The 23,907-nt window shown below is 40.8% G+C and overlaps 1 protein-coding gene across 6 annotated transcripts in view; it reads right to left on the bottom strand.

The window, feature by feature from the left end:
* sema5ba (sema domain, seven thrombospondin repeats (type 1 and type 1-like), transmembrane domain (TM) and short cytoplasmic domain, (semaphorin) 5Ba) overlaps nucleotides 1-23,907 on the bottom strand; it is a 171,274-nt gene that overhangs the window by 94,550 nt on the left and 52,817 nt on the right. For all 6 annotated transcript variants that reach the window (XM_044366136.1, XM_044366140.1, XM_044366138.1 and 3 more), the window contains exon 3: nucleotides 7,226-7,438. In XM_044366136.1, the coding sequence (XP_044222071.1) occupies nucleotides 7,226-7,391 (166 nt within the window). In that variant the 5' untranslated portion in view covers nucleotides 7,392-7,438. The remainder of the gene's footprint in view (nucleotides 1-7,225; nucleotides 7,439-23,907) is intronic.

A 23,907-nucleotide genomic window follows, 5' to 3' on the forward strand; every position in this document is an offset into this window, starting at 1 on the left:
CCTCCCCATCCCCTCCTCCCACTTGACTGAACTTAGATAGAGGGGTCTGCGGGTTACAGGCAGCACTGAGAAAGGGCCTGTGGAGACCGGGGACTGAGCAGCCACAGGAGGAATGGCGATGGGACCAGGAGGCTAATAGCCTCTCAGTCAGCAACCGGTAAAGATGTCTGTCTGCCTCTCACAAAACCAATGATGAGGCAACATCCCAAGCTGCTGACAATTTGTCCACTGTGCCCTGCTTGTTTTATAAAACTGACAGAGAAGTGAGACATATTCTCAGAATGTGATTGTGAAAGAGAGACATAAGTGTGGGTCATATCATAAGCCCTATTCAGACACGCAATCTGTTAAATTGGTGGCTTAATCTAAGAGTAAAAGTAATGACTTTTTGTCTTCAAACATAGGTCTCTGTTACGTAAATGCCCTGTGATGGCTCTACTCAAACTTGACAGGATCATTAGGAATAGAGTTATATTTGACACCTGAAGTACAAGAGCTAGCAGTGACACTGCTGCTGCTGTGAAGTAGTGAGTTGTCCTCAGTTGTGCTGCATCAGTAATAGATTTTGAAACTTATTTCATGGTTGATCATTTATTATATACAGAATGCTGCTTCCATGCATTCTGACAGTGTCCAAACATAATTAAAACTGATAAGATGTTAAGTTGTGACTGTGATTTTATTTCTATTTGCTCACATGCTGTATGTAAAATGTTTTGCCAGAATGTTCAAACTGTGAAGTAAGAAGCTGAACATTTGATGGTAAGATCATTATCCTGGTTTTCTGAGGGTTTTATTCTTTGGCTTGTAACGATCAGGGAAATAATTTACTCTTGTTTTTTTGACTGATCTGACATGAAAATAATTCCTTTGACAATTTCAAATTGGCTCATTCACAGTACTTTGATACTTTTTTTTTTTAAGCTTTTGAACACAGAGAGTAGTTTGTCCTCTAAACCCTTGGCTGTTTTTGTTTTTCACTCTGCTGCTCAGAAATGTCATTCACTGGCATATACTGAGAAGATTTGATGAAAAACGATGTTTAACACAACTTAAAATCATTTTGGGTTTGGGTACAATCTTGAGTTATAAGATTTAAATGATTTCCAAGTAGATTTATCATCATTCATCCTCATAGTGATTCCAGTAGTGAGTTTTGATGCAAAATGTGTAAATCATGTTCAAAGCTTTAAAATCCCTGTTTCAAATGAGCTACTGTAGCCTTTACATTACCGTGACGGCATTCATTTCAGACTTGAGCTGCGTAGCGCCTGAGACTCTCGAGCCAAGTAAGTTGGAAAGTAACTCAAGTGCTTATTCAAACATGACGCTGACATGTAAAAATAGCCATGCACTCACACAATGAGGAGCATGTCTGAAAAGGGGGCTATAAGATCCAAGGGTGTATACGAGCCACGGCCACAGAAAAGCAAGCAGAGCAATTTTCCTTCCCGCTCTCCACTTTTCAGTTAAAGTGGCAGTAAAGCCTTTAAATGTTTTCTTTCCTCGGATCCTCTTTGCTATCGCTCGGGCCTGCATCAGATATCCTGACATACCATCAGTGGGTGAGAGCGTGGCCCCCGCAGCATGCTAAACTCAGATCCATTCAGCAGCCCGTTGACGGCTGCAAACACACCACGGCTCTGATAGCACATCTCCAATTAGGCCCTCCGCTGTAATCTTGACTGAGGAGGAGAAACAGGTGGTAAAGTAAGATGAGAATGTAAAATGAAAAATAAGATAGGAAATTCATGGCGAATACTTTTTTTTTTTTTTCTTTTTAAGTGTTGTGTCTTACAGGGGCATCACTCAGGTGCTGCTCAGAGGCCCTCGAGATGGCGAAACGGCTAAACGACAGCACCATTACCCAGACAATGAAAGAGATAGAGGGACCTATACGAAGAGCGCAGTACATTTCTCTGATTATTGTAAAGGGGGGAAAAAAAAGAGCAGGCTGATAGAAAGAGGGATGGAAAGGGAGACATGAAGAGAAAGTAAAGGAGGAAGGCAAGAAGAAATAAATAAAAGAAGAGGTGCGTGGAGAGGAGAGGAAGAATGGACGAGAGAGGAGTGTAGATGGGTAGAGAGAGTAGTACGGGCAGAGAGGGAATAAGAGAGACTATAAAAGCAAATGAGAAAGACAAGATTAGCAAGGAATAGAAAAGAAAATGAGCAACAACACTGGTCGTTTCTCTTCCTCTTCATCTCTCTCCAGCGAGGATCATTACAGTGATTTGGGTACAAGCACATGACCCATAATGTGAAGCCATCTAATCCATCAAACAAGTTTTCCTCTCTTTTTCATATCTACTCCTCTTACACACCAGACTGACCTTTTACACACACTCCTAAACCAGTTCTCTGGGCCTCATAACATAATACACAACCGACTCCAAAAAAATCCAAAAACATAACTCCATATCTAGATACAGTGAATTCCGGTTGCAGCCTTCATGCCATGCTCTTATCAGACCTACAGTATTATGCTGTGAGCCAGTATCACCCATCTAAATCATGAGCTGGAGGCTTGTACAGTGTGCGCCTGTGGGTGCAGATTACGTGGTACCAAATGCTGTGTTCCTGCACGGATCTGCGGTGCGGTTGACATAAAAAGCTGGCGCATCTCCTGGAACATCAGACATACAGACATGCAGTGTGAAATGTTCACGGTGTGTTTTAGCAGACTGGAAAAATACTGTGTTGCAGTGGCCAAAGTAAAGCTGACGGAGATGTTTGATGCTAAACGTGTGATGGTTTTGATTTTCTCCAGCATCTTATGATGATACTTGTCACTGCTGTCAACTACAGTATGGCAGCATGATGGTTTCCAAACAAATCATTTCTCTAAGTGGCGGTATAAGGGGCGTTTGAGTCTGTGCTTACAATTCCTACAATTCTGTACATTTGCACATACCAAAACAGCCACAAAAAAAGAAAAAAAGATTGCTTTAAAGGAGATTTAGTTTAAGAACTACCAGTTATGATAACACTGTACTCACCAAACAAACTGCTGAGATCTTATATGGCGACATTATCAAAGGGAACATCCACCGATTTTACACATCAAAGGTGTTGGGAAGTACTACTGCATTATGTGAAAAACAGTTGCACAAAGAGTTTAGTGTCTCCAGAGGGAGTTGCGTAAAATCTGATAACTTGCTGAGTCAGTGTCAGTTCAGGCTGAAGACTTCAAGTTTGAAATTTGAAGTCCAACAATGTTATAGGAGTGTAATGCTAAATTGCTGAAGTACTCTTTTGAAAATGTATGACGGCCTGTAAACTGTAATTTTTTGGGTGATAATTTTACTGTTCGCATTTGTTTTCTCTTTCAAACTTTGGCTAAACTGGGGGTTTGTTTACTTCTTATCTGTTTGCTCTTATTTCTTGGCTTGTCTGACTTCTTTTTAACAATGTTCCTGAGCTCCAAGATCTCAGCGAATACATTTGTGAGTCGATGTAATCACAACCGATAGAACCATTGGCCAAAGCCTTGAAAATAAAATCTGTAGTTGTCCATTGCTGTACTTCAAGTCTATAGTCCTTTAAAAGTGTATAGAATGGCTTCTTTCTCCACAGCCTCCTCCAGGTGACTGAGGTAGCGCTTCAACAAGCCACTATAAAACGCTCATCAATCACAGAGGCTAATCTCAGGTTCTCACTGACACTTTCATTGTGCAGGCCTTTTCTATACGGCTGCCTCCACATAATGCTTTGACAGGCCAGCGGCCCTGCAGCTCCCTGCCATGAGAGCCATTCTCAATTGGCACGCCTTTGAAGTGAAGCACTGGCGGAGCTTGGGCTAATCTGGACATCTGGAGGCCTGGCGGGTAAAGCAGGACAGAGGCAAAGACTCAGTGTATAGGTGACTTCATCCCTTTGTGCGGATGAAAATAGCCATTTTGTTGGTTGTATGGATTGGAAATCCAATAGAAAGAGGCTCCAGTTTTTGCACTCGAAACTGCTATCGCACAGAAAGTCCAGCAAAAAACGGATCATGGCAGAGAGCTCTTTATGTCCATCTTCAAGTTCTATTAGCCAGAGTTCAGACCTACAACATGGGTGAACAGGCCCCCAGAGCACAGAGGGAGAGGAAGGAAGGGAACAATACTGCAGTCCAAAAAAGAAAAACTATAAAGACTTGAGGAAATGTCTGCAATATGGTTCGGAGGGGGAAGAGTATATTTCTAATCACAAGTAAACCCTGTGGCCTCCTCTTCAATTTTTGTGTTTCCGTCCTCGATCCCCACCGGCAATTTTTTGGTCCTCCAATCTCAGTCACTGCTCTTGGCAGAAGGAACACAAACAGCCCTATTCAAAAATAAACACAGCAATTTTGTGTGTGTTTACCTTTCATTCTGCCATATCTATCTGTGATTCGCTGCCCCAAACTGTTCTGTTCCATTTCACACCGTGAGGAAGAACTTGTTTCTTGGCCCACTGTACAGATGAACAGGCTAGATAGTGAGCGCATTTATTCTACGCAATCATTTCTATCTTGTCCCCTCTTGCTTTCTGTTGTTCTTTCATAGGTGCATGCTGACCTTCCTACATGCCAAACTGTGAGGTTTTATTGCCGCCGGCACAGGGATGTGCTTATGAAAACCATTTATTTTGTTGCTGTGAAAAGTGGCATGTATATGTTTCCACAGAAAATACGTGTAGGGGTGCACAGCGTCATCACAGCCCAGAATTTTAAAGTCAAGAGTCTCTGAGGCATGTATATACAGAGAAATGTTCTCCTTAAAATAAATGATAGCAATCATTTACAGCACTGAACCTCATTCAAAACTCCCTATAAAGCCTGCACAAACCATTTCACTGCCAATGTTTGGAAGTGACAATTTTATGTGCCAATCTGTAATGTTGAACACATTCTGGGGCTCATTTTGTATAACAATTCCCTCTTCTACACCAGTTACTGATACATTTCCCAGAGTACTTTGTGGTAACCATCAGGAAGCATTCAAAGTTATTACTGGAAATTAATTAATAAGAAGTGGCTGCAAAAAAACACAACTGTCAAAATGGATAGAAATGATGGGTGACATTAAATATGCGGAAAAAATGTCTTTGTATGAAAAAAAATGGATGAAACAGCAGAAAAATGTTAAATGCAATGATGAACTATCTCCTACTAACCTTCCTCTGTTTATATCTGTATTTGTATGTATGTATGCAATGTTTATGACTTCTTTTTTCTTTCTTTTTGTTTTTTTTTAATGATGGATTTGCACATGGGGTGGTGCGCCATTTGCTAGCTGGAGATATATACATATACAGTACAGTGTCATGTTATAATTATGTAATTTCTCATTTGATTAAATAATGATTGGACGATACTGAACAGCATTAATGAAGACTGTTAAAAAGGATATCTGCTGCAGGATTTGGTTGTTTATATTGTAGTGAAGGTGAAGTGACCGGAGCAAAAGTTGAACCCCTTCTGGCTTCATTATATTATTTTTACACTATTAATAGTAATAGAATTTCTTCCTCCTGGTATAAGTGTTGAACATTGGTGCCTCAGGTTTAGTAAGAAGCCAGAGTTCTTTGATTCTTGGGGGACTGACACTGAGATCTGACATTCACCACTGATTCCTTTACACTACTGAGGAGTTTCAGATATTTAAATCAACTACAGTATTTTTACTTTGAAGTAAAGTCATCTAGGCACCTCAACATTTAAGGAGAGTTCTGGTTACTTATTTTTGTAGTTTTGGCCATCATTCCTATTGGTTAAGATGCTCATCAAAGTTCAGTAATTGCTGAGAGGCAGGAACACAGCAAGGTTGTTACAATAAAGAGAGGTAAAGGGGTCAGATGATCAGACAGGCTGTAAACAAGCCCACAGATCAGTCAGATGATGAAGTCTTTTATTCAGAGAAGCAAAGATGAGGCAAAGTCAATGTGTAAACTGCCATCGATGTTTATAATGGACAATCAGAGTAATCATTTTACCATTTGTATTTGTTTTCTCTTCTAAATAAACCTGTCCAACCTGGAGGTTTGTTTACAGTCAGACTTGATGAGGCGACAGTGTGGCTGTATGAAAGGTAACACCACTACTTAGAGCAGTTGGTCTTTGTAACCAGAAATACTAATCATCTAAAGTCAGACTGAAACTGAAACTGACACTGAAATAAAGAACAGCTGCTTCAAAAAATTTGCACCTCAGAATTTGACAATTTTATGAAATTCAGTCACATTTGTGCTGTAAGGAAAAACTCTCTCACTACAGAGCCTGTCCTCTCACTGTGCTGACAAATGCCAAAACATCTTAAACAGGAACTCCACACTATCTTTTGTGCTGTATGCATAACTTAGACTTTTGTTGGCATATGATGTTAATAGAGATCATTTTTCCAACAATACACATATAGTGTTTAAACACTAGTTTTTCTTATTTTTTTCCCCTTATTTTAAACCGTGTTACAAAAGAATGCACATCCAGGTAGATAAATCATAACAAATGATATCAAACAAACAAAGAAAGAAACATTATTGACTGAAAAGATGCAGGCTGAAGCTTCTTATGCCTAACCTTTTTACCTCATAGGAAAAACAAACAATACAAAACAAAACATTTCACTTATCATTATGTTCATACCTCAGTTTGATATTTGCTTACTGTTATTTTTTTAACATTTCATTAAAATTTAGGAAGTGTACTGCACATTTTTAATTCCCTGTCACAGTCATTCCATAAATTAACCCGTTACAGTTATACATCTAGTCTTTATATTTGTCCTAGCTCTTGTTTTTTTAAACATACATATTCCCCTACATCCATACTGACTCTCTAATCTTCTTAAAATTAGCTTATTCCTGTCTGCTTGGATTTGAAAGTTCAGTGCGGCTGAATTCTCTGGCCCTAATCGTGATGTATCAGGTCTATTCTGTATGTCAGCTGCTGCACCAAGTATAAAGAGCAAAACACTGACTGACTGTAATCTCAGTTTGTGAGTTTTGATTTTTGCTTTATTACTGTTCTGTGGCAGCAAACAAAACATGAAAAAACAGCCAAAATCGGGGCGATATTCAACTTAACAAGATGTTCTGGGATAACAAACAGTAACATTAAGCGTGATAAACAACACAGCTACGGTTATGTACTGACATAACCTTCATTTTCCCAGACACTAGGTTTGTTGTGTTCATGTAAACATAGTAAGTGTAACATTATCAGATATTTATATAAATAAGGTGGTTGTGGACAATGTCTGACCTTGGATGGAGACTTTTGGATGTTCTTTCTTGGTGCACTCTGGTTGGGTCAGCGGGTCAAACAACGACGGGGTTGGGGTCGTCTGGACCGCAGAGCTCTGTGTGAAAACAGTCAGGAGGAAGAGGAGCAGGAAGAGGAGAATGGAGTCCTGCAAGGATGCTGTCATGGTGATGACCTCTCCTCTAACTGCCAAGGTGGGCCTCTGGAATACAGCTGTAAAAAAAAAAAAAGAGACAGAGGAGAACAACAACTTCAACACCTCAGTGCAACATGTTTACGTCAGGCTTCAAAGAAAAGGAGCTCTCCTTGAGTCACTTCAAAATCATTTCCTCTCTCAAACTTTCAATTCATCTCAGCTCTAAATCCAGCGTAGAAGAACAAAAAGAGAATGAAACATTAATGCAAAGGTATGAAATTTTGGTAAAAAGGAAACAAGAACCATGGGATAAAAGCATGGATGTTCAGTAACCAAAGGAGGGGCTAGAGAGACGAGATCTAAAGCTGAGTAAACTAAAATACAAAGAGAAAGAAAATGAAAGAGAGACATGGAGGATGTGAAGGACACTGAGTGGGAAAAACTGCTCCAAAAACTCCTGGGCTCCAGCAGTGAGCCATCTCGAAGAAGTGCCTAACCTCTAACCTCAAGATAATTATTTAAAATGTGCAATTAAACTTTGGAAGTTAATTTAATGGCTGATTAAAATTGGAAAATTGACTGCAATAGCGGACTGTTCAATGAGCCAGAAGTTTCCACAAGTCGATGAAGCAGAAAAGAATTCACTTAACATCTGAGCCTCTTAAAGCCATGCTGGAAAAAATGTTGCAACTACTATTTTTTGATCCATGTACATTGAAAATACATTTTTACTATGATGCATATAAATACATTGCTGATTTCCAGTCAATCTGTTACTTCCGTATTATCAAGTACTATGCGAGCTGATCCAGCCAGAGACACACACACTGAGATGTTCTTACACAAAACACACATACAGACACTCTCATGGGTCTTGAGTAAATGTAATCTCCTCCAGTCATAACATATGAGTCTACATTGCTAAGCTGAAACCAGCAGTTCATCATCTCCCGCCCTGCACTCCTTATGATGTTAGGTTAGCGAGGTGTAATATCATTAAAGTAGATTAAAAACTGAGAGCATCAACTTTCTGCACCACTTTGGCTGGGTTACATCTCTCTGTAGTGTTTTCCTCACTAATGCTTCAATCAATAACAAATTATTAGCTTGGTTGAGTTGCAAATCAAGCATATTGCCCTGCAATCAATTATCCCTCTCACTACAGCTGGTAACTAATTAAGCAAATGCACAGTGCCCATGTTTGTCATTACAATACAGTGGAGTCAACAGGCCCACAGCTACTGCCAACACATACTGTTGATGAAACAGGTGGAAGTATTCAATATACTCGTACAGTGGGCCTAGACTTGATTCAGCTGAGCTGGAAGCGTCTCAAGTTGTAGGGTTCACTGGTAGGTCACATTCAGACCGAAAATAACACTGTTAAAAAAAACATAAGGGGGCCGCGCTGATGTCAGTGCGTTGCTATAGATACAGGTGAGACAATAAAATATGTTCCAGAAAGTTCAGTTTCAGTATCAGATCCAAGGGTTTGCTATTGCTTAACGTCTGATAATGTCTAAAAAGTTTCAGCTATGTACATGTTTTTCTTAAGTTTGCCATCCAGACTCCTCTACAGGCCACACACAGGCCACTTCATGCCACTCCTGCCAGGCAGATGTCTGATTTTCAAAGTGTTCTTTGTTGTTGTACAGAGCAAGCATGAAGATTGGAGTGTGCCATCGAGACAAGACTCTCAAAAATGGATCACGCCTTTGTGACACCTGCATGGTCTCGCACTGCTGCCTGGACATCCCTCCTTACTCTCTATGTATACCCTGTCATTGTTTCCAGTGTTTCTCAGTCCTACTCCTGGCAAACCTCCAGTACTACATATTTACAATCTCTTCCTTCTCTACCCAAATTTAATTAGTTAAATTACTGTCTTTGTTTTAAGTTAATCAAGGGTTTTTGTCTCCCAGGTCTTGATTGACTGAACACACATGAGTGAGCTTATAAGGTATAGTCAGAGAAGAGATGCTGCAGCGCTTTAAGTCTTCCAGGAGTTGGAATGAGATCCACTGTTCTGGAGACAGTGATACAGCACCTGTGCCACTGGCAACCTTAACCTCCCGTTCCTGCACTTGACCACCCATATGACCTGCTACCTGCTCACCTTTTGCTCTTTAGGTTCTTTGAAAAATATTCTCTGATTCTCCCTCATCATTAGTTTTTGATCCAATGCAGTTACCTGGGAGTAGTTTGGCTGGACTTATATCCCATTTGGAGCCTGTAACACTGCCTAACAACCAAGTAAACTGCCTTTTAGCCCTAACTGCCATTTCCTGCTGCATGCACTTAGGTCCAGTTACCTGTTACCAAAACCTTGGCGAGATCACATTACAGTGTGGTCTCTGAGCTCACATGACACTCAAACGTCAAGCTGAGTTTTCTCTGGTTGCACTACAAAGTGATACCGGAGGGTTTTTTATAAATCAATTTTTGAAGGCACTTTCAAAAAGATCAGTGCCGTTTCAGTTTTACAGAACTGAAACTGCACTTTAAAGTGGATGAGGGTGAGTGATCTGTGGTAGTGGTGTTTGGCATGAGGAGTCCAGCATTTTGACACAGTAGATGGTGGTATCCTTACTGAGGCTGTAGGTGGGAACCTCAGAGATCACATTAGACTAGTTCTCTTCATATTTGACTTTATTACATGTTGTGTCCCTCAGGGACCAATTTAGTTTTTCATTGTAGTCACCTCCAAGTCACATTATTGAGAAGACCTGACACCTGTTGCTATATAGGCAGTGATTAAGGTGGAATCTCTGCACAGTTGCTTAACTGATGTTAACGACATTGAATTTCTTACAAATAAATTCTGACAGAATGAAACGCTTTGTGGTAGCCACTATGCATGTTTTTAATAATATTCAACCTTTCTTTCAGGTTTAGAAGTCATGTTTCACTCTAGTTTTATTTTTAGTGACTTACTTCTTGGTTTTTTTTGATGATTTAATGAGCACGCTGTTACCCGCTTCAACCAAAGTGAAGCAGAACAGCTCCTGTTGTTGCTTTTAATTAAATCGAAAAGATGGGACCACATGTTCCCAATTTTAGCATCTCCTGTTTCATATTTGATTTGAAGTCATTACCAATTACTTTTTAAGCTTTGCGTTGACTGAGTGCCAGGTTATCTTTCTAAAATCTTACGTTCCCTAGTCCCTACATTCAGTTCTTTTGGCTAATCCATTGTATTCATCACTTAAATCCTGAAGGTACTTCATCACATTGATGCAAAAAAGTGCAGTAAATCCAGTATTGCCATTGCAGTACAATCTACCCAGACATATTGAAGCAAGAGCTACTATGGTATAAAAATATATCTGGGTATTTATTGTCATACAGCAGACTCTCTTTTTCTACTTTTTCTGACATTTTCACTTTTGTTAGCCGACAGCAGAGAGTGAGAGGAAACATGAGAGAGAAACTGAGGGATGACATACATAAATGTCCCTGATTGAAATCAAACCAAGAACATTATGCTCACAGGGTATGCATTTTGCCCTGTAAGACACCCTCATTTCTTTACTCCTATCTTCTGCAGAAGCAGGTTTGGCAGGTACTTAATTCACATTAAATCACTGAGTCCTGAAAGTCAAAGGCTGACTCTACAAATCCTTTCATTAGTCTAAAAGCTGGACTGAGAGCAGGCATGGCAGGAGATCATGACAGATGCCCGGGACTCTGCTGTAAGTTCAGACTTTGGTGGACGAGTTATCTTGGCATGGACACGCACGGAGAGAGCCATACTGTCAGCAGCAGGATGAGGTTAGTGTGTGGATGTCAAAAAATTCTGAAGGAAGTCATAACCTGATATATGCACACACACACACACACACACACACACACACATACAACACAGAGTCTCAGCTCCGAAGACAGGCAAAATCCAGCCATCGACAGCTGGTCACACTCCATATTGGGTCACAGCGAGTGGGCAGAACTGACGCATGCTGTGTGCCAACATCCACTCCTTTTGTGTGTGTGCGTACTTGTGTGTTTGTGTTTATACCAGGCTCTTCAAGGCCTCTCCAAAGGGGTCTGATAGAGTCCATCCAATTTCCCAACCCGCTGTGTTCTGGATTAACAACAGTTTGTCAGCGAGGAACCAGGAGGATCTATACCTTTGCTTTTAAAAAGACTCACTGAGCCACTGTTTGACCGTCAGTCAGTCATGCAGTCAATCAGACATCCTACTGGATACAGTGATTAAAAGTGCACTGTATGCGGAGGACTTACAGGGTACTTGTGTGGATTGGACTAATAGATGTCCAGGCACGTCTCTTTGTCAATACCTTTGTGATCAGTGAGGAGGGAGATTTACTGCCTTACAGCGGTGAAATTGGTCTTAAGTTGTTTGGGGTGGATTAAGACGTTTTTAATTCCTTTGTAAAAGTAACACCACCACGATGAGAAAAAAAAACACTCCATGTAAAAGTCCTGCATTCAAATTTTACTTGAAAGTATTACTTATAAAATGCACTATTATCAACAGTATTCATACTGAAAAACTCACACTTGCTCCACTGGTGGCTCTTAACTACACACTGGGGAGTGTAATGAGGGCCTGAGGGCTGTTGTAAAGCTCCGTGTGTGTTAAGGTAAGATAGTGTTTTATCAAGTCATTTTGATTTTTATGTTTGATACAATATTTTACTGGTTTGGAGAAGAGTATTTAAGTGTAAAAGCAGGTGAAAATGCATTTGAGTGTTGTAGCTGGTCAAGGTTGAGCTGAGCCTGACTCCTGCATTTCACTGTTGGGGAGTTTAAACTCTAACAATGCATCATATCGCCGCTATAAAGTGAAAACCTCATTCATGGTCAAGTCTAGTCATCATCTGACGAATGACATGCTTGTCAGCAGTTTGAGAAAATTCTGCAACCTGCTGCACATTTTTTCTCCTTTGTTGAGTGTGAGACAAGAAAAGTTGTTTTCATATTAGCAGAAAAGCTGACCAATCAGAGCAGTATACTGTAAGTCTGGAAAGTACCAACTTACTGTACACTATTTGAATAAATGTACTTTCACACCTCTGGTTGTGTACTGTGTGCAATTTACAGTACAGTGTTTACAGTAGACACACACATTAGATCTGAACACTGAAAAGCTATAGGCAGTGCTTTTCCTTTGAAAGTGCACTGAATTAATTACCAGGATGCTTCACCACGCTGCAGCAACAACATGTCTGTTTTTTTCTCCCAGTGGCATATAAATAAAAGACTACAATTTGTAGGTGCTCTGATCATTTTGGAACCCTTCATAAACAAGGTAAGCTCTGTTCTTAAAAAAAAAATAAAAAATAATTTCCACTCTTCATCCAGATGGCAGCCAGTTAATCTGAAACTTTCCTCAGCACAGGCTCTCATAAGACCCTGCCAATGCCAACGTGTATCTATGGCAACAGAGCGGCAAGTTGGTACTCAAGCAGCAGGAACCAGGTTGAGTGTAATTCGGCACAGACCTCAACAGTGTCCCGGGGGGAGCCGGATGGCGGACTGCCCGCTGATGCAGCGCGGTGTGAGGAAGTGAAGTGCTAAGGACAACAAAAAGCTTGAAGCAGGCAAATGTGGGCAGTATGCGTTACAATCAGGTTATATATAAGTATGTACTCATTGTATATATAGTACTGTATTAGCTACGGTGGGCAGGATGACTGACTTCCCTGATTTCTAAGGTGGTTAAAACTTTTGCATCGCTGGCAGGAGGCATGATGGAAGGCTAAATTAGGTTTTTGGGGCAGTAAGGAGTAGATTCTCTTGGCTGATAAAGAAACAGGCCTCTGGATTTGAAATTGACCATTCCACAAAAAAAACACGAATCTCTTCTCTCAAGTTCCCTCTTTCATTTAGCTGAAACTGTGGCGTTAGAAGCCAGTTCAGCCTGACGGCCTTTTCTCCAAATGTTACCGTTCACCTTCAACTAAATAAAAAGGCTGAGGGGAAAGAAGCTGAGCTCAAAATGCATCCCTGCTATTGTCAGAACACTTTCCCCCAGGCAGCAGTGCCTCTCTGCAGGTGTGTCGGTCTTCCTCCTACCAGCCGTAAAAAACCCTCTCGCTGTCTCTCTTTTAACCCCGTCCTTTTCTTATCGCTCCTTATTTGCTGTGCAATCCTCTGTCCTGCCTCCTCCTTTCTTTCTGCCATTGCTCTAGACCGGGAGTTTTCAGAGTCACACTTACGCTGGCCGTTTGCCTCTTCATTTCAACTTAGCCTGCGAGGGGAGTACTTCTAATCACAACTCAATACTAACTCCCTGAGCCCAATCTCATCAGAATCTATTACGACACTGATTAAATTGCTTCTGGCCCATTGGGAAGCAGTTGCTGCCTTGTATAAAAGAGCTGCCTATTTCATGCCATCTTGGAGCAGGACGATGAAGGAAGTCTGTATGACCAGCAGGGGGAAATAAATCAGTGTTTGTTGCTTTTAGAAAAAAAACTGGCATCACAGATAGCAGATAAGAAATGGAATTGGTCATTTTCGCTGCAAAGCTCCCGGCAGGGGAATGTTTTCTCTTTTACTTTGGTTTGCTAGAAGTGATTAGACATCATTGTTAAGCATCTTTTATCAGGATTTCAAGTTAAGCCCCTCCAGAGCTTTAAGTGCTTCAAAAATGTGTTACTCCTACAGAGCCTGCTGTGATCCTCGCAACACTCATCATTAGCTTTTGTGGCACAGGAATACCAATACTCTCTCATCCAAGAGCTCACAGGAATTCTCTCACACACGAAAAATGAATTGCAACAGAAGGAAATAACACCTGTTTCCTCCAGGAACTAAACACAAGATAGATGCCTTCACTTCTGAGTGTAAATCAAGCAGGTTTTTAAACAAAACTAAACGCAGCAGAGCTCGTTTCACACTTGTCATTTTATCTCGCCATCGTTTCCGCTCACCTAAAGAAGTTCATGAAAACATGGACAGTACGAGAGCGTTTACATGTATTGTGTCTTTTTTTAATCAAAGCAACAAATCAAACCGACTTTACAACATCGTGATAAATGCCGACAGCCACGCCACGGATGCATATTGCCACCATATTCCCATCCTATTCAAGCTCTCTCACTCTTGCCCTCGGGGGGTTTGGTCCAGCCAGGGCTACATTGACCATGTCTAATTCAACTCAATAGCTCAACCCCACCAATCTCTTTAATGCTTGCACTGCAATGGGGGGGTGGGGGGTGGGCAGGGGCAAAGAGGGCCTCATGAGAGTCCCGAGGGAACGGGGCGGAATATGTAGGCAACACACTTGGGGGAAGAACGGAGGAATGTGCGATGAAGATGGTTACAGGGTGAGATAGAAGATCCTTTTTCTTTCCCTTCTTGGAAAGGAAGGGTGACGGAAGGGTCACGGCAGGCACCTCTTGTTATTGAGTCGCTTCACTCATGCTTGAGAGGGCAGGCCCAACCAGAGAAAGGGATTTTCTATAGGAATGAGGACGGGTTGACCTCGGACTTACGAAAACAGTGTGTGTATGTGCATGTGTGTGTTTGGGGGGAAACATTGACTGACAGGGCTGATGAGGTGGCAGTAGCGCTGTCTGGATTATGTCTGATATCAAATCAGAGGCTTTGGTGGAATCAAGGCATTATGGTGCCTGAGGGAAGGTGGCATCTGATATACTCAAATTGCTGTGGGACTGTCAACTGAGATGTTTTGTGAGAGGAGACAGCTAAGCACAGAGACAGAGAGAGAAAAAGACACTGGATGATGTGTGTGCACATTTTGTTCACTTGTTCGGGGTGATGTATATGTGCACATGCAAAAAGGATAAAAAGGTTCGGCATGATAGCTGACTGTCTCTGTGGCTTCCTAGATTATTTTTTCATTTCTTTCTGGACAAACTTTCCGATTTTTACAGAAATTTTATTTTTCAGGAAATGATTTTGCAACGGACGTGTTTGGTTTAGTTTAGTTTATTACATTCATTCATCAGGGACTGTGTACAAAAGCATTAATCTGACATAAGGAGAAGAGCAGTATTGAACCAGATTTCATTTCCATCTGCAGTCCCTGTAGGAAAGGTGTGGTAAGTTAAAGTCAGAACATCAACTGTCATTGTGTTTCATTTGAGAATAACACATGAGTGTAAAGCCTATATACCACTATTTTATTTCACTATTTCGAAATTCTGTGTGTGACATTTATGCACTGTATGGAGCCTTTCAAAATTCCCACAATGGAAACTAAAAATATAGTGTCCATGACATATTCATTATATTAACAGAATGCAATGTGTTGCATTTTATAAAGGCACAAATTACACCGATGCGACAGTGATACAGTATTATAGTGAGGCATTGAGTGTCTATTATATGGGAGTAGTGAATGTGTGAATGAGGGAGTGATCTCTGATACAGATACTGTTACATACTTAAAGTTCACGGAAAAAATGGAAATTTGAGCATCTATAACTCCATGACAACTAGCAGACCCCATCTGCTGATGAAGATCATGAGATATGACCAAAAGGTCCAGAACAGCTACTAAATGGGCCTTGAGGTGAGATTGTTTTGTCAACTCATATGTTTCTTCATGCCTGCTAGGCATCAGGGGTCGAATGTTTGTTCATTTGTGCACACAAATTAGCAATTTGTGTCCTCAAATTAATAATCTCTGCGCAATAATTAATAATTTGTTCCATCAAATTAATAAGTGGTGTCCTTGAATTACTGGATCATTTCGTCAAATTACATAATTCACTCGCTCGCCTGGTGTGTTGAGTCAGGTAGAGAGCAACAGACTACAGCTGTGTGTTACTGTAAAGGTCCCTCCAACTACTGACATTATTCCCCCCACTTGAAAAGTCAAACCAGTCATAAAAGGGATGACACATAGTCAACACGTATCACTGTCAACTATGTGTCATATAATGTAAATATCATATCGTTCACATATATCATACATCATCTCACTCCCACTCCTTTGTTTTACGTTTCACTTCTTTTTGTCTTTCATATAAATAAAAGGAGACATTATGACAGCCCGTATGACAACACATACATAATTCAAGACAATAATGTTTCTGTTGTTGCAGAAATATGACAAATTTCAACAGTTGGAATAAATATCAGCATAACTCAGTCTGAACAAAATGTTTACAAAACTGTAAACTCCGGCTCTGACCAGCTAGTGTTTTTCCAGAGAAAAACAGAACAAACCTCAACAGACAAAATAGCATAGTCCAGTTCCACGGAACTCCCCGATACAGCTGTATTTAAAATGTCTCAGCAGATGTTTGAAACCGCCGAGGTCTATATACTGTAACTTCAACTAATCCGCACTGAACACATGACCAAACAAACGTTGGCCTTTTGTAAAAGAGGATCTCAATTATGTGCCGATTGTAGTAACTGTAACAATGGAGAGAAGAGTACTGTATGATTATGACCAGGAGTGATTGGGGAAGAGTTTGATTGTAGGATAATAGGTTGAGGCCACAGACATGGCAGCTAATGGTCAATAAATGGTGAATCAGACTGCAGTGTTATTACATGCTTTGATTGACAGACCCTGCTGAGGGCAGCCATGGTCCTGCATCTCTCTCTCTCTTGTCTTACATGCACACACACACACACACACAATTACATGAGACACACTGGGAAGTCGCACACACATACACACACATAAATACAGATTCAAACCTTGCCAACCTCCCACTTCAAACACACACTAGCCATTTTATACCTTTCCACATCCCCAGTCTGTAATAACACACTGTCTGGCCCTCAGAAACTCTATTATGATTTCACTTGGCACTGTCAACCACAGTCTCACACCTTCATTCACACACACAGAAACCATAATGCGATACAGTATTATCGACTGCATTTCTCTCTGTGTCTACCTGATACTGTTTCATTGAGCGAACTGGGAGCCCTCGAGCCCATATTGATTTGAACTCACCTAACTAGTTCATAGAAGCGCGGGGAGTAAGAGACTGTTCAATTTTGGCCACCAGTTTCATATTAGAGTGTAACTATACAGGCTGAGCTCAGCTGTATTATAGAGAGCAGGCTGCAGCAGGCCTCACAGGCAAACTAATCCCACAGTGCTTTCAAAACACTATGTAAAGGTAGAGCATCAAACATTGTTGTGCTGCATTGCTGTGAGTGCGGAATTTCAAAAGCCAAATTATAATTACTATATAATATTATCTAATTAGAAAGCAGCGGGGTTTATAATAAATGTGGTCCTGATTTTGAGAAACATCATGTTTCATATACAGTAGCAGCTATAAAATTATTTTTATTCTCAGTTTATCTGTCAATTAATTCCTGATTAATCAGTTGTTTTCTTTTCCAACTTCTTCTTAATTTGATGTTTCCATATTAAATCCACATATTCGATCAAACTTCTTTTAAAAATAAACTCTTTTGTTTTGTTTTTTTCTTTTTGTTCAACCAGAGAGTCCAAGAGATGTCACAAGATGATTTATAAGATGGGGAACAAGACAAAACATGTCTGCTATTTCCCGTGTCTTTGTTTATTTCTTGAGGAAGAACTGCATACTTTTACCCTTTTTCAGCCTCTAAAAAAAAATATTCCAATGAAACAATGTGAGAAGGGAAAATTCATTTTCATGGCGGAGCAGTGACCAGCGCATGCAGCACTCAGACAGTCTGGTATTTTCCTGACCTTGAGTTTTGCTGTGCCCATCTGTGTGGTATTTTGGTGAGCAGTGCAGAGCGCACGGTGCACAGCTGGGAGGTTCTTTCACTATTCATTCACTGAGGGCAGTGCAAAGTGAGCTGTTGAATAGACGTCTCAGACATCACTCTGCTCACACTTCGGTGATTCTATCAACAAGGGCAAACTACATATTTTAACAGATAGATGCATTTAAATTGCCATCAAAAAATAACTGCATAAACTGACTTGAGTATTCCCATTTTATGATACATTATGCTTCTATTGCACTATATTACCAATCAGCTGTGTGAGTTTAGTTTACATTATTTCTAATTGACATTGTGGGTGTATGTGATGTGCTGTATGTAGCTTTGTGTTTTGTATTTTGTATGGTGTGTTCTATGTGTTTTTTTTGCTTTTTGCTTTTTATTGTTTGTTGTTGTGCTGTTGTCTGTTTTTTGTCTGGGACTACAGATGCAAATTAGCTTCAAGCTAACTCCGGTGCCATGCATCTTTAATGTTTCAAACTGCACACTGTCCCAATCAATAAATCAATCAATCAATTTCAAAGACAAACACTGTGCTTTCTAGTCCATTACATTTACAGCTATAGTAGCTTACCTTTCAGATTATGAAATTTAAATAAAATGTAAAACATATGACCAGCTTGTAAAATATGATGCTTTCTGATTCTGACATTGAACATAACAACTAATATATATTAGTTTATATTATTAGCTGTTAAAATGAGCTTTACCTTGGCCTTAAAGTAGACCTTTTTCACAGCAGACACTTTGACTTGTCATAGCAGGAAACGCACAGGTAGAACTGATAATCTTAATGATGGTTCAGTTCCATTTAAGTGCCTCCATTTAAGCCCTACCATTATGCACAACACCAGGGACCTCATTGTGGGGGAACAGCTTCAGGGCCAGTATGCAGAGTATGAACTATCACAGTGACAAAGACACATTTGCACATATATATGAAAAAAACCCTGAACCTATGTTTAATAGTGGGTTAATAGTGGCAACACAATATGTTTTTACCTTGAGGCCCCCTTTACAGGTTGGCCATGCATGCATTCAGTATTCAGAACATACTGATATGATTTGTACATTTCCAGTCTTGGGAGTTGTGGCCTTTTTCCTTGCGGAGTGATGTGTCAGAGGCGCGAGGTCAGAGGGACAGTGCCCAGATGATGGGCTATTAGGGAACAAAAAGGCTGAGACATGAGTAACCGCTCAAACAAAAAGGTCTGTCCAACACATTTCTGGCTTGACACAGCCACAAAAGAGCGGCGCCCGATGCTCTGAGGAGAGGTTGTTAATTGGAGAGCCAAAGGTCACCAAGGAAAGGGAGGGTTGGGGTGGGGTAGGGGGGGGGGCAATGTGAGCTTTTATTCAGGCTTCTTTGCTTGTGTTCTCTGCTCAAAAACAAGAACTTGTTAGATGTGTATAGGACAGGCCGCAAAGGTGAGCAATGTTTTAGTTTTCAACCCAGGAGAAAAATGTGAAGAGTCAGACAGTAGTTCTCAGTTACCAGGACAGAATGTCTGAAGCTTTCAACTTGAACAAACCCCAAATCGATACGCATTAAGCCACTAATGCTGAAATAATTTGCTGATTAAATGTTGGGTTGTTTCAAAGACAACTATTCGATTTTAAAACTGATTATTCATTTTAAGTAATTCATCAAATAAAACCACCAAATATTTGTAGGTTGCGGAGGATTTGTATGCTTTATCTGTTCTCCTACAGACTGAACATTTACAATAGTGTTCGGAGTAACAAGTGAAATTAGTAAGGAAGCACTTTCTCTGTTGCCAATATAATTATGCTCAATAACGTAATTACAATAGCTGCGATGTGCAGCTCTTTTGTGCCTGTGAATGAACACTGTAAGTATAATCATGTCACAGGCAGATAATTGAATTAATTCCACCACTGTCTATCAACCCTTTAAGAGAGAATAAAAAGAAGAGAACGGTACAAACTGCATTTCTTGCATTACTAATTATTTGTTTACATACATTTCATCGACAGTGGGAAAATAAACCGGTACATTTATTGTCCTTCACATTTATGCAATTTGCAAGTGTAATGTCGTTAATCATCATTGTCATTATTGGCCCTGAAACTCCACATGCATCTCTAGAAATTCCAAATTAATTTTGCTGGAGACACTCTGTAACCCATTCAAGGTGGGTTGGCCCTATTCCAGGAACGAGCATGTTGTCAGATCTTTAGACTGCTCAGTGCTGTAAACATGTCTCTGTGATGACTTACAGACACAGCAAGGCAATAGTGGCTGGGCTGATAACAGCTGATAAGATAGTGGCATACGACCATCTCTTCACTTCAAACATCAAGGAGTTAAAACCGCAAACCATCCTAGGAATTCTAAACTGGCTCACAAATCAACACAACTGTGCTTGGGAGGTTTAAAACTCTACAAAAGCATTTGACTCATTTCTACCTGCCAGGATGTCTCTGTGAAGCTACCCTCTTGATATCACAGATGAACTCCGGAGAACAGGAGCACCGCTGTGCATTATTTGCAACACGTGCCGAATTACCCTTCCATTCTGCATGCTGTTCCTCTCTGCTAGAAGAGCAAAGCAGGCATTATGAACAAGCGATTCAGACAGCTCACACTTATTAGCTGCTATCTCAAGGACGACATGACACGTTCTGTTCTAATTAACTGGAGCGGACACCAAACAAAACACACACAGAAGGCCGAGCCAGACTGTGTAACTGATGAGCAAATTTATTACATCCGACTTCAAAGAGAGTCTGGATCAAAACGTATCACTTGATATGATGAGCAAAGCCAAAAAGATACAGGATGTGTGGCTGCAGTGTGAATAGCGGAAACACACAAAACTCTCTCAGGCTGTGTGTAAAGCTGCAGCTGCTGTTTGTGTGTGTGTGTGTGTACTGTCTGCATGACTGTAACAATAATGATTAATGTTCATATTAGAGAATAAATATACAGTAGGCATATTATTGCATCATGGTTATTTATGAAAAACAAACACAGACCATAAAAATCTTTTCAAAAGATAACTAAGAGGATCAAGAATCAGTCGTATCATCACAGTTGATTGGAAGTCGCCTGTTGACATGGCAATTAAGTTCTGTGTTTGTGAGTGTGAAGCAGGCGATGCCCCTTGCCAATTAGAGAGAGGAGGGGGTGTGGAGTGTTATTAGCAGTAGTGATCCACAGCCATGATCCCATCAGCAGCAGCCATGCTCGGGAACAGACAGGGGGGCAATGAAAAGAGCCCTCAGCCTGCTGCAGAGTCTGGTGTTTTGGGCAGACCTGGCTGGCTTCAATCCCACAGGCTGCCCTGATCACTCACCCCGGACGGTGAGCAGGACTGAATGGAGGGTACACGTGTGTCATAAACACCCACGGTAACACGCACACACACCTACAATGTCAACCCACACACATAGATAGACACACACACACACACATACACGCCCTCAGGATGTAATCACTCCTTCTGCTAGTTCCTGAGAGGGACCACAACAACTTTGTTCACAGCCTGCCTGCTGCTCAGAACATCCATAATGTCACCGAATCCTCTAAACACTTGATGTTTGTAGTAGAAACATCGCAGTATCTTTGAAATACCGTCGTGAAATAAAACCAGTAGCAGGCTGCTGGAGAAACACTTCTGTTGTGCATTTAGTCTCTTGTCTCGTGTACACACATCAGATTTTTGACACTACTTACTTTACAAAAAAAACACTGACAGTTTGAGGCATACACTTGCGGCTTTACCATGACTCAGATGAAAAAAATGATATCAGCTTCAGTCCCTGATGCACAACAGGTAAAGAGATACTGTATGTCAAGGACATGTGTAGCCTAGCTTCAGACAAAGACTAGAAGCAGGGAGAGCAGGGTTAGTGGTGTGTCTGTACACCAGTCAGATCATATACTGAAAATAGAAATGTATCTGATCAAACTGTCATCTGTTGAACAGTTGTCAAAAGGTTTAAGGGTTAAGAATAAAAAACTGTCCTAAAATAACAGCATCAGTAATTTCTTCAAATTCCTAAAACAACTTACAGTATGTTCACGTTTACCTCGCAAGGACGTGTTGTGGCTGAGTGAATCCTCACCCCTAAGCTGTCAGGACAAAGGCAGAAGTAGCGTGACGATGAAGAGCTGGAAAACCTCACAGGGAGGTTTGTATGTGTGTGTGTGTGTGTGACTTTGACATAAGAGGAGGATTTTGTTTACCTTCTGTTTCCAACCAACAGTGAACCATGGACTGTTTTTGTGCCTAAACTTAACCATAGCAGCTGTGGATTAGCAAACACTCATATAGGGAGCGATCTTTTGTAACCGTTTCAGAAATCAGCAGCTCAGAAAATATTCACATTCACGTCTTGGAAGGCAGTGAGTGGCAAACGACATATTCTGTTATTTAGTTTGGAGGACTTGATGTGAATTACATTTCTTTCTGACTGACTTGGTTTGAGGTGTTTAGCTGAGCCGGATTTTATTTACATCAGTCTTATTCTACAGTGAAATAAAAGACTTCATGTAAACACAGCTAGTATGCTAACGTACTGTGACTGCAGTATGTTTTTACTTGGGATTTTTCTGTTAATGGTGTTGAGTTTCTGTTGCTACTGCTGTTTGTTTTTGTCTATTCAGCCATGGCGACTATTGTTGTTTATGACAATGACCCATAACCTCCATTTATTGCAAACGCTGTCGCTGCTACAGGAAAAAATAAACACATCACTCAATAAACTCCTACTTGGCATGAGTACAGCGTTGTAAAATTTACGTTTACATTTTTATGAAAATGTCTTATACTTATGGCTTTATTTTTGCATGTCTTCTCAGGTTGCTGGAAAGACTACTCATCTCTCCTCCACAGCAGAACAGCTTCTCTTGTCTCGGTTCTGTTTGTGTGGCAGCGAGCAGACAGAGGAGCTCTAATAAACCCTTCTGCTCCTTGTCAGCTCCCTTCCTCTCTCCGCTGATAGATCTGGATTGTAACTCTACAGGACCCACACTTCCTTTTCCCTACTGAAACATACCCGAGCGGCTTTAATCACTGGGAAGCTGGACAGGATTGGCAGTCATCGGAATTTAATGCACCATGAACTGTAAGTTTCATGGCCCAGGCTTGGGGTTTTTGTCCGGTTTTGTTTCTAATGTTTTATTTCTGAAAGCGAGAGAGCTCGGTCAGAATTCACTGAGTATGAGATGGTGATGATATCTGATTCCTTTTCGCAAGTGCGTCTCATTATTAATTCTATTACGGATAGTCTATTCGCATGAAGACCCATTAGACAGAGTCAGCCCGCTAGAGCACAACAGACCTCAGGTTTAATTGACACCGTGGCACATATGTGAACGTGGGAGAAAAAAAAACGTGTGTGTGCATGGCTGATCGACACAAATGCCAGCCATCTCTCACAGGAGTCTGAATTTTCAGGAAAGAATGAAGAAAATGTTTGAGTAAGTATTCTGACAGGAAGAATAAAAAAATTAAAGGTGAAAAAGCAGGAAATCTCGGTAGCATGATACGAATTCTGAGATCTTCTCCGAGCGTCAATCTCCAACTCGAGCTGATCTACGGTAGCTCACGGTAACATTTTATTAGGAATGACATTTCATCTTTAAGAGCCACACTTCCGAGGCCTCTCACGATAATGACACACTGCTGAACTGTGTCAAAGTGATCAATCACAGGCACCCCGATGACAAGCTTGTGGCTAGTGCTTAAGGAGCTCTTTGTGTCTGTGCTATGTCTATGTTATGTGAGTGACACGGCTGGGACGGCAGCCCTGAGCTTAAGGCTTCGTTCATCCAGACACAACACAGACCACTTGTCATGCACTTTACTTGCCGTTTTCTATGCGAGCTGTTTTT

The sequence above is a fragment of the Thunnus albacares genome, chromosome 11, assembly GCF_914725855.1.
Source record: "Thunnus albacares chromosome 11, fThuAlb1.1, whole genome shotgun sequence".
Lineage (NCBI taxonomy): Eukaryota > Metazoa > Chordata > Actinopteri > Scombriformes > Scombridae > Thunnus > Thunnus albacares.